At 36.8% G+C, this 15862-nt stretch overlaps 1 protein-coding gene across 2 annotated transcripts in view; it reads left to right on the top strand.

The window, feature by feature from the left end:
* Window positions 1–15862, top strand: part of LOC132092050 (actin-binding protein WASF1-like) — a 53003-nt gene that overhangs the window by 27090 nt on the left and 10051 nt on the right. For both annotated transcript variants that reach the window (XM_059498112.1, XM_059498111.1), the window contains 4 exons: window positions 943–1096; window positions 3548–3665; window positions 15366–15529; window positions 15737–15862. The exon at window positions 15737–15862 is cut by the window's right edge and continues 33 nt beyond it. In XM_059498112.1, the coding sequence (XP_059354095.1) occupies window positions 943–1096; window positions 3548–3665; window positions 15366–15529; window positions 15737–15862 (562 nt within the window). The remainder of the gene's footprint in view (window positions 1–942; window positions 1097–3547; window positions 3666–15365; window positions 15530–15736) is intronic.

A 15862-nucleotide genomic window follows, 5' to 3' on the forward strand; every position in this document is an offset into this window, starting at 1 on the left:
CACTGGGAAAATGTAAACCCACGTGTCGTCCAGATTCAGACTCAATGGAAGATTCAGAGCGAAGAATTGAGACTGTTTGACTGATTCCATCTAGTCTAAATCTGATTTATTTACATTTAAAATGCATCAATCATAGATCCAAACTCCTTCAAAGAAAAACAGACCAACTCAAATTCAGGTGTTTTTTAAACCTTTTTTCTCACTTTCCTTTTTTTTACATTATAGTGTCCCCTATCGCTGTAAATTAATGAGATTTGGCATGTTTACTCAGATTGCCCATACGTACATTTGCACCATTTTTTGTGAAGTTTGGACTCTGCATTAACAATTTACAGGTCTGTTAGTCATTATGGTCCACATTCAAATCAAGTATTGGCTTGGTTCTGCCTAGCAATGAGATGATTCAAAATTCATTGACAAATCTTAATCTGGACCATCTCTAGATGCTACATGCTAAACTTCATGTACATAGGACAAAGATGGACTTGAAAATGTAGGTTTTCATTAATCATTGGAGAAATGTAAACCCACGTGTCGTCCAGATTCAGACTCAATAGAAGATTCAGAGCGAAGAATTGAGACTGTTTGACTGTTTCCATCTAGTCTAAATCTGATTTATTTACATTTAAAATGCATCAATCATAGATCCAGAGTTCAACTCAAATTCAAATGTTTTTTTTTTTACATTATAGCGCCCCCTATCGCTGTAAATTAATGAGATTTGGCGTGTTTAATCAGAGTGTCCTGATGTCCATCTGCACCATTTTTTGTGAAGTTTGGACTCTGCATTAACAATATACAGGTCAATTAATCATTAAAGTACTGACTTTAATTATAAAAAGCTGAAAACTTCCATCTAAAGGTCATTCTGTTAATTCGGTCAGCCTCACCTGCAGATATAAGCATATGTCAGTCAGTGAATGCTGTGTGTTTGTGTCTCAGTGTCTCTTCAGGACATCACCATGAGAAAGGCCTTCCGCAGCTCCACCATCCAGGACCAGCAGCTGTTTGAGCGTCAGTCTCTTCCCGTCCCCATGCAAGAGACGTACGAGCTGTGCGAACAACCTCCGCCGCTGAACATCCTCACGCCCTACAGGTCAGAACCACATTCACACATCAGACCCGACGGATATTCACACGCATACAGCATCTGGAGACGGCCGATCATTAGATTTACATCACCTCAACATTACTGAAATTACACGAACAGCCATGAGAAAATATGCAAGCCCATTTCCGCCACTCAATAAAAAAGGTTATCGCAATTCTGACTACTGTTCTTGCAATTATGAATTATTTTCTTAGAATTGTGAGACATAAACTTAATTCTAAAGGGTAAAGGACTATTTTGTTTTAATTCTGAGTTTATATTTTGCAATTCTGACTCTTCTGACTCACGAGAGTGAGAGTTCATGCATATTACGTTTATCTCTCAAAATTAATATTCCAGCCTCCAGTAACTATCATTAATTCCAGAAACACTCGCTAACAGTAAAAATACAGAGCCAAAATATGAGCTCAGATCATCTTGAGTTGAAAAATGAAAAAGATTTCACTGGAATAAAAATGTTAAGTAAAAATATATTTACTTGCGAAGCAAAATGACAAAAAACAATATTAAGTCTTGTTCTCTAAAGAATTTCTTAAAATTAATTGAGTTTATGCCTAAAACAAGAAAGAAATATATAGTCCGTGGAATAAGAAAGATCAACTTAATTCAAAGAGAAAACAAGATCATTTTTCTGGCAGATATTCGAAAAGTATTATTGTACTGTCGTATTGTTTTTTGCTTCTCAAGTGTATCTTGATTTATGAATGTTTAGATATTAGTACTGGAAAACAACAACAATGCTTAATCTCTTTTTTCTGTTTTCTAACATTTGATTGCATGTTTTGAAACATTTCTGAGATCTCTACACTGTAAAAAGTGGAAAACCAACAGGTGTTTTAATAGATTTAAGGCACAAAAATGAGTTTTATTGACATAAATGAATGTATTTAGGTTGATTCAGTGATTTTCAATAATGTTTTTGACTTGAATAATTATATATAATTATTTTATTTTTTTTGCTTAAAAAGGTCAAATATCTGCCAAAAAAATTATTCTGTCTTCCCTTTGAAGACTTTATATTGTTTGTCACTTTGCTTCTCCACTCAATAAGAAAACATTTTGTGTTAGTGACTCATTGGTGTCTGTTTTTATTTCTCCTTAGGACTTTTAGTTGATAATCCATGAACTATACAATCAAAGAGCGTTATCCTGATATCTCATTTATGCAGTTTTCATGTGTTTCTGCTGCTGTTTTCACACCGAGCGAGTGTTTCTGGAATAAATGCTTGTTACTGGAGGCTGGAACATTTATTTTGAGAGCTGTGTAATATGCATGAGCTCTCACTCTTCACACGTTCCCTCGTTACTTCATAAAGACGCCGGCACCGGAGGTTATTTTATTAGACATCAGGATAGTTGTTTCCTCTCCTCCTGTAAAACCGTTGTCTTCCACTCCTGCTAAAAATGGTCCAACTGTTTAAGAAATCCTCATTTGGCTAGAATCGTTCATCTTCCTCTACAGCGGTTTTATGCTTTTCTTCAATCCTCATTATAAATTTTACAGAAGATGTCTTTTCTGCTCACCAAGACTGCATTTATTTGATTAAAAATACAGTAAATTTTTTTAATATTATTACCATTTATAACAGCTGTTTTCTATGTGAATATCTGTTCAAATGTAATTTATTCCTGTGTTCAAAGCTCTATTTTTGCCATTTGCACATTTAGGGATGTGCAGTAGAGCTGGAAAATTACATATTAATTAATATTACAATCTCATATTGATCTATTATTTTTCTTCCTTTTGGAAATATTCAAAATATATATATAGGTCAATTCTTTTAACACATAAATAATTTAATATTTGGGTTAAAATATTTTTTTAGGTTAGAAAATAATTTCAACAAAATCAACACTGAAACCAAAAAATTTACCTTTTTTTTGTAAAAACAAAATAAGAAAAGGAGTAAAAAATACAACTTTTGCATGTTCAATTAATTCTGAATGATAATATTATTTAAATTTTTTATATTTTTGATTTATAAATATAAAAAAATATATTATATAAAAATATATATATAATTAAATAATATATTTTTTTATATTTATAAATCAAAAATATAAAAATGTATAATCCAATTATCCTAATAAAAAATTATAATATAAATATATGTATATTATTATATAAAATATAAATAATTATATAACATATTTTGTCATTATTTTTATTAGAATTTACATTTTGTACATACATTCTTACAATCAAAAAAGTCAAAGAACAGATATTTATAATTCTCAGAAATTATGGTTTCATGGATTGTAAATGGAAGGTCAAGTCAAATGCATTGCATTGTGGGATACAGCACTCCGTTATTGTTTTCTGTACTGCACATTTTTGCAAATGTACAGATAATATGCATACTGCATATTACTCTGATGCACAAACGTTGTTCAGTACGCCATCACTGAACACACCTGATCTGCGTCTGTCTCTAGGGATGATGGGAAGGAAGGGCTGAAGTTCTACACCAACCCGTCGTACTTCTTCGACCTGTGGAGAGAGAAGATGCTGCAGGACACAGAAGACAAGAGGAAAGAGAGGCGGAAACAGAAGGTGAGGGGCGGGGCTACTTGAGAGAGAGGTGTGGCTTGTATGCAAATGAGACGATAATGGGTGTGGCATCTGAGGGAATCAACCACTAAAATCCCATACATAATAACATACTGGATGTTATTGTTCAGTCATTTTTCGCTCAGTTTTCGCTGCTCGGTCATTTGCTGTCATTGTGTGTGAGTTTGAATGAGCCGTTTCTCCTGACATGAGGGGTTTTCTGACTGCGTTTAGATCACAGACCAACACACACAGCGGGCTACTCACAGGCTAATTAGCAGCAGATTGTGTTTTCACGCATGAAGGCCGATTCTCTCGTCTCTTCTGTGACGTTACTGCGGTATAACCGCTTGTTTTACTGTATATGGTGACACTACAGGTCAAAATGTTTGCTTGCATTTAAACAAAGCATTCAAAAAAATACACATAATATCTAAATTTATTTTGCATTTGTACTTTAATCATTTCAAATATGTAAAGTAGGGATAATCATATTAAATATTCACATTACAACTGATATGAATAAGTGAAAATATCACAACTTTTATTTAACATTACTTAAATTTTTATAGTTCAATATGATCAGCAGCTCAGAGTTTAGTAATTATTAGATGCTTTTAATATATATATATATGTGTGTGTGTGTGTGTGTATAAAATCTAAAACGTATTATCAGTTATAAAAATGTAAAAATAAAAAACATAAAATGTTATATAAAATAAAATATGTAATTATTTAAAATAAAATTTAAATTTTAAATATTTAAAATGATTATATAATTTAATATATATTATATATATATATATATATATATATATATATATGAAATATTATTATGTATTAATATAAATAATAATTAAAATAACATTATGAATTAAGAAAATTTATGTCAATATTTCTTTTACTTTTTGGAAATATTAAATATTTGTCTCAAGAAATGGCTTAAAATGGCGATTTAAAAAAAATTATTAATTAAGAAAATAATTTCAACAAAACCAACAGTGAAACCAAAAAATGTTTCATGCAAAAAGTACTATAAAGGAAAAAATACAATTAAGTTGCACATGTAATGCAGCGAGTGGCATCCAATTATCATCATGAAAAAAAAAAAAAAATATATATATATATATATATATATATATATATATATATATATATATATATATATATATATATATAAAATATTATGAAATTATTTTGATTTCAAAACTGTTAGAAAAATTATTATATTACTGGAAAAGACACATTAAAAATATATGCAATTAAATGTGTTAAACACATCATGTAATCATAATGACTATGAGTCAACATTAGAATGAGGGAATAAAACTCTATGTAGAATATGAACTGTTTTCCAAAGGCTTTATAAAGCAGAAAGGCTGTGTTTGCATGCAGACACACAGAGCGCTGAGCTGCTTCCCCTCATTCATTCATATTTAGTGTGGAATTGCAGTGGAAGTGGAATCGGCTGCATTCGATTAGACGTGACTAGATTACATTAGGAGTGACTGATGTGTGGAAAACTGCTGAAAGAGCAAGTGAGATCAACTTCAGCGGCTTTCAGACCAGTGACATTACTATCCCAGCATAACTATACATTACAACAGTGACTGTAGCTCCACTGGTTTCAGAACAAACCACTGTTTCACTAACAAGCTCATTCTTCTAATGTCACACTGTATTGAGTCAAACTCAGTCTGATGTGCAGCGAAAAGTGATGAAAATATCTCTCTCTTTAAATAACACTGGGTTCATGCATTGCACTGAATTGGTTCATTCAGATGATTCATTTAAAAATAAAATAAGTACTTCAATTACTAAAACTGAAAAATCAATTAAATTAAGGCTAAACAGAAAAAAAACCTGATACAAATAACAAATGCACAGTGCAAAATTACTATAATTTAAACAAAAATAAAATGAAAACTACATTTTTTTTAATAAAAGCTGAAAATAATTAAAAACAGTATATAAATATAATAAAGCATCACTCATTGTGACTCTTGTAGTGTTTATACACACACACACACACACACACACACATATATATATATATATATTTAAATGCTGACACACACTATTAAAAAATACCAGAGTATCATTTTATTTTATTTAAATTGAATTTTGTATCAAATTAATTAAATGACTGGAAAACTCACAGGGATTCAGTTGATTCAGTTCAATTGATTCAGTTAAATGACCCGCACGTTTTAATCTGATATGTTAATGGAAGATAAATGGCAGAAAATAAAAGATTTATATAAATTGCTATAAAATTTCAAAATTCATATTGATATAATTTTGATAGACAACCAGCTAACAACTTTACTAAAATCAATGACATAAATATATATGTATGCGTGTGTGTGGGTGTGTATCTCTCATGAATATTGTAATCATTAACATGTAATCATAGTACCATGGTACATGAGAAACCATCTGTATACTGCAGTACTTTACTGTACTAGTTGTCAAACTGCAGTTTAAGAGTCACTTCCTGAACTCAAAACTCAACTAGTTTTGACAACTGAGACTCGGACTGAAGATAAACAGGTTTTCCTGAAATAACTTCACTTCAGATGCCCTATGTGTCTCTCCCCAAGGAGCTGTGTGTGTGTGTGTGTGTGTCATATCAGGACACAACTCTGTATAATGACATGGGTATGACACAGGTATTACAAGGAGAGGGTGACTTATGAGGACATAACCCATGTCCCCATTTTTCAAAACGCTTATAAATCATACAGAATGAGTTTTTTTGAGAAAGTAAAAATGCACAAAATTTCCTGTGAGGGTTAGGGTTAGGTGTAGGGTTGGTGTAGGGCCATAGAATATACAGTTTGTACAGTATAAAAACCACTACACCTATGGGATGAACACACTTTACACAGAAACAAACGTGTGTGTGTGTGAGTGTGTGTGTGTGTGTGTGTGTGTGTGTGAGTGTGTGAGTGTGTGTGTGTGTGTGTGTGAGTGTGTGTGTGTGGTGAAGAGCTCAGAGCAGGAGTTCATCTCCTGCAGGGATCGTGGTGTGCGGCTTTGAAAGCTAGGATTCAAACACAGATTACCCTTAAATACAACACTGCGCTCACTTTCATTTAAACCCATCACATGTAAAATATTATTATGAAAGGCAGATTCACCACAGAATAAAACAATTAAAAAGCTAATTTAGAATTTTGAAGGGCAAAATATATCCAAAATTGCAAAACATAAACATAAAAGTTTCTGTGTTTATATATCACAAATATGAGTTTATATCGTAAATTATGGGCCCTATCATACACCCGGCGCAATGTGACGCAAGGCGCAGCACAAGTGTGTTTGCTAGTTTCAGTCTGGCGCCGTTCGCATTTCCCGGTCCAGCACACGTCGTTTAATTAGCAAATGCATTTGCGCTAATTTTTGCGCCCATCGGCGTGCTGGTCTAAAACATTTTAAGGAACTGAAAATAGACTGCACCATAGACCAGCTCAAACCTGGTCTAAAGTCTGGCGCAATATTTTTTCGTTGTTATTTAAAGAGCGTATACGCTGCTTATTAAACACAGGGAGGTACAGCAGCACACAAACATGCCAAATATGAAAAATTAAAGGATTGCAATCCATAAGATTTTTTTGTAGGCTAATTAATTTAATAAATAAATAAAAATAGCAAAAGTGGATTTGGACACGCCCTGAGTGCACCTTGTTTAGATCTTTAAAATAGGGTCCTATGAGTTTATATCTCACAATTATGAGTTTATATCTCAATTCATAGTTTATAACTCAATTATAAATTTATATCTCAATTCTGAGTTTATATCACGCAATTTTGAGTTTATGTCTCAATTTTGAGTTTATATCTCAATTCTAAGTTTATATCTTAATTTTGAGTTCATAGCTCAATTCTGAGTTTATATATCAGTTATGAATTTATATTTCAATTCTGAGTTTTTCTTGCAATTCTGAGTTAATTACTCGCAATTCTAAGTTTATATCTCAATTCTGAATTTATATCACACAATTATGAGTTTATATCATGTAATTCTGAGTTTACATCTCAATTCTGAGTTTATATATCAGTTATGAGTTTATATTTCAATTCTGAGTTTATTTCTCGCAATTCTGAGTTTATATCTCAATGCTACAGTTTACATCTCAATTCTGATTAAGCATCTCAATTCTGAGTTTATATCTCAATTCTGAGTTTACATCTCAATTCTGAGTTTACATCTCAATTCTGAGTTTACATCTCAATTCTTGGTTTATATTGCAATTCTGAGTTTATATCTCAATTCAATTGAAGTTTATTTGTATAGCCCTTTTTACAATACAAATCGTTACAAAGCAACTTTACAGAAAATTATGTTTCTACAATATTTAGTAATAGCTTATAATTGGTGACTGTCAGTTTGTGGACGTATGACAGGATTTTTCGAAAAATTAATACAAGACGTAGTCAGCCAGACGATGAACATTATTAATACTATTCCATCTATCCATCATCTTCCGCTTATCCGGGGCCGGGTCGCAGGGGCAACAGTCTAAGCAGAGACGCCCAGACTTTCCTCTCCCTAGCCACTTCCTCCAGCTCTTCCGGGGGAACCCCGAGGCGTTCCCAGGCCAGCCGGGAGACATAGTCCCGCCAGCGTGTCCTAGGTCTTCCCCGGGCAGGGCCTCCTCCCTGTGGGACGTGCCTGGAACACCTCCCTGGGAAGGCGTCCAGGAGGCATCTGAAATAGATGCCCGAGCCACCTCAGCTGGCTCCTCTCGATGTGGAGGAGCAACGGCTCTACTCTGAGCTCCTCCCGAGTGACCGAGCTTCTCAACCTATCTCTAAGGGAGCGCCCAGCCACCCTACGGAGAAAGCTCATTTCGGCTGCCTGTATCCGGGATCTTGTTCTTTCGGTCATGACCCACACCTCATGACCATAGGTGAGAGTAGGAACGTAGATTGACCGGTAAATCGAGAGCTTTGCCTTACAGCTCAGCTCCTTCTTTACCACGACAGACCGGTACAGCGACCGCATTACTGCAGAAGCTGCACCGATTCATCTGTCAATCTCCCGTTCCATCCTTCCCTCACTCGTGAACAAGACCCCAAGATACCTGAACTCCTCCACTTGAGGCAAGAACTCTCCACCAACCTGAAATGGGCAATCCACCCTTTTCCGACTGAGAACCATGGCCTCGGACTTGGAGGTGCTGATTCTCATCCCAGCCGCTTCACACTCGGCTGCAAACCGTCCCAGTGCACGCTGAAGGTCCTGGTCTGAGGAGGCCAACACTACAACATCATCCGCAAAAAGCAGCGACGAAATCGTATGGTCCCCAAACTGGACACTCTCCGGCCCTTGGCTGCGCCTAGAAACTCTGTCCATAAAAATTATGAACAGAACCGGTGACAAAGGGCAGCCCTGCCAGAGTCCAACATGCACCGGGAACAAGTCTGACTTACTGCCGGCAATGCGAACCAAGCTCTTGCTCCAGTCGTACAGGGACCGAACAGCACGACCCGACGATATCCCCAGTTGAGGTCAACAGGTGCCCATCTCCACTGTAAACGATAGTCTTTCTCCATGGCCTCACAGAACTCCTCCCAGGCCCGATTTTTTGCCTCCATGACTACCCGGGCTGCAGTCCGCTTGGCCTGCCGGTACCTGTCAGCTGCCTCCGGAGTACCACAAGCCATCCAGGCCTGATAGGACTCCTTCTTCAGCTTGACGGCATCCCTTGCTTCCGGTGTCCACCACCGGGTTCGGGGATTGCCGCCTCGACAGGCACCGGAGACCTTACGGCCACAGCTACGAACAGCCGCAGCGACAATGGAGGTGGGGAACATGGTCCACTCGGACTCAATATCTCCAGACTCCCTCGGGATCCGGTCGAAGCTCTGCCGGAGGTGGGAGTTGAAGATCTCTCTGACAGGGGGCTTGGCCAAACGTTCACAACAGACCCTCACAGTACGTTTGGGTCTGCCGAGTCTATCCAGCTTCCTCCCCCGCCATTGGATCCAATTCACCACCAGGTGGTGATCAGTTGACAGCACCGCCCCTCTCTTCACCCGAGTGTCCAAGACATATGGCCGAAGGTCTGATGACATGACCACAAAATCGATCATCGACCTCTGGCCTAGGGTGTCCTGGTGCCACGTGCACTGATGGACACCCTTATGCTTGAACATGGTGTTCGTTATGGACAAACCGTGGTTCGACACAGAAATCCAATAACAGAACACCGCTCATGTTCAGATCAGGGGGGCCGTTCCTCCCAAGAGGGCCTGGTAGTCCGCACTGCCGTTCGGCCCGTAGGCACAAACGACAGTGAGAGACCTATCCCCGACTCGCAGGCGCAGGGAAGCGACCCTCTCGTTCACCGGGGTGAACTCCAACACATGGCGGCTGAGCTGGGGGGCTATAAGCAAACCCACACCAGCCCTCCACCTCTCACCATGGACAACTCCAGAGTGGTAGAGAGTCCAGCCTCTCTCAAGAAGTGTGGTTCCAGAGCCCAAGCTGTGCGTGGAGGTGAGCCCGACTATCTCTAGTCGGTACCTCTCGACCTCCCGCACAAGCTCAGGCACCTTCCCCGCCAACGAGGTGACATGCCACGTCCCTAAAGCCAGATTCCGTGTCCAGAGATCGGGTTGTCGGGGGTCTCGCCTTCGACTGTCACCCGATCCACTATGCACTGGCCCCTTACGCTCCCTCCTGCAGGTGGTGAGCCCACAGGAGGATGGCCCCACGTCACTCCTTCGGGCTGAGCCCGGCCGGACCCTATGGGGGGAGGCCCGGCCACCAGGCGCTCGCATACAAGCCCCAACCCCGGGCCTGGCTCCAGGGTGGGGCCCCGGCTGCGCCATGCCGGGCGACGTCTCGGTCCTTGTTGTATTTGTCAGCATAAAGGGGTTTGTGAACTGTGATCCTGGGAGCTATGTTAGTCTGTTAGTCTTAGTCTGGCCCGTCACCAAGGACCTGTTTGCCTTGGGAGACCCTACCAGGAGCATATAGCCCCAGACAACATAGCTCCCAGGAACATTCGGGTACTCAAACCTCTCCACCACGATAAGGTGACAGTTCAAGGAGAGGATCAACAAAAAATATTAATATCCATTAATATTATTAATAATTAATAATTATTATATGATGCAGTCATAGCAATATTTGTTAGTTCTGTTTGTTGATTCAGGGTTAGCATCATCTGGGGTCCTCTGAGGGTCAGCATCATCTCTTCTCAGGTGTTCTGGATCCAGACTGGAGCTTGTGTAAATCCTAGTTACATCTCAATTCTGAGTTTATATCATGCAATTCTGTGTTTATATCATGCAATTCTGTGTTTATATCTCAAATCTGAGTATATATCACACAATTCCCAGTTGATATCACAATTATGAATTTATTAGGGATACACAAAACATGCCCAAAATATGATCGTGGTTTGGCGCAGCTTGTCAGTGAACGACTCTGTGTAGTAAATGCTGCTCCATGTGAAATCATGCACATGTAGAAATTTACCACTTATTACAGAACCGGCATTACTGACAAGATACACACTAAATATTGGGCGATTTTTTATTTCGTGGTGGAAACAATCTTTTATACATTATACCTTACAAGAAACAATAATCACAGACATCAGTTGTTGGCTGGTTAGTGGCACCCTATGCCAGTGATGATGCCAGTTTTCCCTCTGTTACCGTGGTGATGCCATCTTTAATACACTCAGAACTGAGTGCGAGGACGATAATAAATGCATTGATATGCAGACTGCTGCCTGTCAGGAGAGATTTGACTATACGGACACCGACGGCAGCACGATTACTCAAAATAAAACCCAAAATGCAATAGGGCTTTCAAAATTACTGAAAAACTAAATTCTAATTTTTAACTTATATTGTATATTAACAAAATTCGAATTATATTCAAATTTAAAATGCATAATTGCTTTTTGCATCTCTCAAGAGGGTGCATCGAGCAAAATATTACTAATGCATGTTTAATAAAAGCATTAGAATACATGACTGTTAAGTGAATAATATTTAAAAAATGTTTATAAACCAATTATAATTAAGGTGCTTAAATGTAATTTTATTAATAAGATTCGGGAGGAGCGCGTCAGATACTTAGCCTAATCAACACAGGTGGACCATAATCAAGTAATCAATCCCATAGTATAAATATCGCTGACTTACCTCTATCCATTGACGGTTTATCAGCATCCCTCCTCCACCCCATCTCCTCACTTCAAGTTCACTTTATAAATAGACGGGGAAGGGGGGGTACTCTAGGTTCGGGCCATTCCCGAGCTCGGAGCCCTTCCCCGGACAGCACGCCAAATACGCATTCCATACCTCAGCTAATTATATGAAAGCGTGAACTATTGAAACAACTATAAACAAAACAGCATTACGTATGCATGCATAGTTTAATACAAAGCACAGAAAGCCAATCACACAGAGAGTACATTTTTCATTTAAAAACATGAGAGGAAGTGGGATGGGGAAAAACCCACCATAAATTCTCGAGATATGTTTTTATAAAGTTGAACATATTATAATGAAGAAAATTATAATGCAATGAAACTTACATTGCATCTTGTGCGCCAATGGATTTTTATTTAAAATTCGACGAATATTCGAAATTCTTTTTTTTTTTTTGACAGCCCTAAAATGCAATATGGTTTATTGCTATTATGAAATGGCAAAGGCTGCAATTCAACTAAATAAATGTATGAGTGAAGTGTGGCACTATGTTAATTTATAGGTCAGCTGCTCATAGTCCGCCGTGTTTTCAAAGTCGCTTTACCATACATTTAAATTAAATTAAATTTATGCACTTAGCAGACGCTTTTAACCAAAGCGACTTACAGTGCATTCAGGCTATCAATTTTTCCCTATCACGTGTTCCCGGGGAATTGAACTCCCAACCTTGCGCTTGATAGCACAATGCTCTACCAATTGAGCTACAGGAACATTTGATATGCATTTGATACAAAAACATGCACCAAACATCTCCACAAGTGTGTAATCAAAAGAAAAGTTCTCCTGTGGTTTTCCATCAAAATAAAAGTTTAATGAGAATGAAGAATTGTAAGAATTTGTAATTTCACAATTGTACTGTAAAATAATTGTAAAAAATAAATAAATAATAATAAATATGTGTTTTTCACACTAGTGATCTGATTATTACAAAAAAATATGAATCAAACTAAGAAATATCACTACTGTAATGTTCCCTATTGCTAAATATTTTTATAAATAATAATCATTATAAAAAACAACAAATTAAAAATGCCTTAAATGTTTAAGTATAATCCTATTTATAAATAAAAAAATAAAATAAAAGCCATGACTTACCGATCATATCATTTTTTTTTATAGTGCAAATTTTCAATCTTCATTCACTTTCACATGCTATTATTTCATTAATTTTGTGTGCTTGATAAAACTAAAATAATAGTAATTCACAGTTATTTTTATTACTGACTGACATTCTAATACCCAATAATGTGTGTGTGTGTGTGTGTGTGTGTGTGTGTGTGTGTGTGTGTGTGAAATTGCAAGTAAATTTCACAATTAATTTAAAAGAAATGACAAGTGACATTGAATTAAACACCACATTTTGAAATAGAAAAACCTGAAATGGTATCTTCCTGTATCCATTATAGTTTGTTTATTTGAAAAAATCTGTCTGAGGATTGATTCATTTAAACGTTAACACAGTGTTCCTGAAATCATGCGCTGAATCTGTATGCTACAAGTGTAACATTTAAGGGAAATCGTGTTGAATGTGTAATGTATTCCATCTTTAGGAGCTACATGATATAAACTATCTACGTTCTTTTAAGGATACACTCAGAACACTGTGAGAACGCTTGTATCACTTTAAACATTCAGTCATTATTTACTGACCTTCAAGTCGTTTCAAACTCGTACATATATATGGTATATATGTATTTTTTAAAATTTACATTGTATGTATTACAATATTTATAAATATAAAAATATTTTTTTCTCCAAAAGTGTATAATTTATTTATTTTTGTCTGTTATTTAACTCCATCTCTTTTTCTGTCGCTTTTTTTCTGCTTTTAATATGAATAAATTCAGACCAATTCTTTTTCAATAATTTGTGGACTAATTATATATATAATGTTTTTAAATGCTATCAATCAGCCGATAGATACCAGTATGGTCATCCCTGTATCATGCATCACTCTTTGGCTTTTTATTTGTTATTTTTCATGTGTGTTTTCTAGATATTTCTCTGGACTGTCCTTCATTGCGGTTCTTTGTGTTACGCTGTGTTAAATTGTGCCCTTGGTTCTTCTTTCATCAGACATCAGAGACGTACGGTCACTTTATTCTGACCTGAACAGGGATCCAAACAAGCAGCCGAGACTCTGTCGCTTCATCTGGAAGATCATTCAATTTCTCTAGAATACCCTGAGATACGATTATAGATTTTAAGAATTCACATTAGTTTTTTTTCATTTTAAATTGTCCATTTCCATTTTGAAGTTTTAATAATTTTGTTGTGTTTTTGACTTTTATATTTTTATTTTTGTTAAAAAAATCATAATTCAGTTGCTTTTGTCATTTTAGATTTTTTAATTTAGTTAAAATGTAAATATTTTAGATGTATTTTTTTTTCATTTATATTTTTATGTTTTCCATTTCCATTTAAATTTTAGTTTGTGCAATTTAGTTGCATTTGTACCGTTATAATTTGTATATTTCCCATTTTCACTTTACTTAATTTAGTTGTTTTGCCATTTATATATATATTTTTATTTTTTTATTTTTTTTTTACTACTATTTTTATATTTTCTATTTTCATTTCACTTAGTTTTAGTAATTATATTGTTGTTTCATTTATTTTTATTTCAGTTTCAGTTAAGGACAGTTGTTTTATTATTTATTTTATTTAAAGTAACCAAAAGATTTTAGTTTTAGTCTTAAATTATAAAAACCCTGTAAATTACACAAAAATGCATTGATAAAAACACAATGTATGTATATTAATTTAGTGTGCATTTATTTTTAATAACTCTGCATCTGTCATGAATGATTTCTTCCCAGACATTAGTGCACACACATCTGAAGGTTCAAATAAATCCCAGTGTTTTCCAGATGATGCATCAGAGATCTCAGCGACATGTGTGTGTCTGGTTTGGTTTGTTTTTTTTCGTAGATTTTCTTTAACAGTCTTGATTCAGTCTAAAGTCAAACGCAGAACCACAAGCCATACAGATTTGTTTGTTTCCTGTCTGTCTGACCTGTCCAGCTTTTCCATATGTGTGTGTTTGTGTGTGTGAGTGTGTGTGTGTGTGTGTGTGTGTGTGCGTGTGTGTGTGTTACTCTGATTGATTCACCATATATATATATGTATATATATATAAAAATGCAAGCATGCACACATTATATAAAGTAAAATGTCACAACCTCTAATAGTTTTCGTCAGATTTGATCTTCTATGTGCCATGGATGCTGTAATTATTTTGACCAGACAAAATCAAGCAACGAATTTGATTGTGTTTGTGTGATTATGTTCATATACACAGACCTGGTTTGTTCTCTCGTCACGCTCTTGCTCTCGGTGTGAGTCTCAGTAGATCTTCATCAGCTGCTAAACCTGCTTCTGCTTCACTGAAGAGACTCACAGTACCTGCTGGAGACGAGGCTGACGCTCTGTGTGTGTGTGTGTGTGTGTGTGTGTGTCCAGCTGAAGAACATCGACCGTCCTCATGACCAGGAGAAGATCCCGCGAGCGCCTCACGACCGCAGGAGGGAGTGGCAGAAGAGGGCGCTGGGGGCGGAGCTTGCTGAGGACGAGGCCGAAGACAAACACAAGGAAGCCAATGAATCAGCAGCCTTCCAGGAGCACAGGTGAGCGAGCGCTTCTCAGACCACTGCCTCAGAACGAGTAGGGTCACATACTGACACAATTAATCCATGTGATAATTGAATAAGAGCTGGATTAATTGGACTATTCTAATATAAAATTCTTTTTTTTGTATATAGAGTGTATTTGAATCAGAGGCACTGATTCAGTGCGTCTGTGTTTGACGAGCGTCTCTTTCTCTCTCGCTGCAGACAAGCGTACATCGATCAGCTGGACGGACCGTTCTCTCTGGGGGCGCTGCCGTACTCTCAGATGAACGAACTCCTGAACCGTACGGGAGACAGAAGCTACGGCCGCCCGCATGAGCCTCCGCCACC

Source organism: Carassius carassius, chromosome 18, assembly GCF_963082965.1.
Source record: "Carassius carassius chromosome 18, fCarCar2.1, whole genome shotgun sequence".
NCBI classification, from domain to species: domain Eukaryota; kingdom Metazoa; phylum Chordata; class Actinopteri; order Cypriniformes; family Cyprinidae; genus Carassius; species Carassius carassius.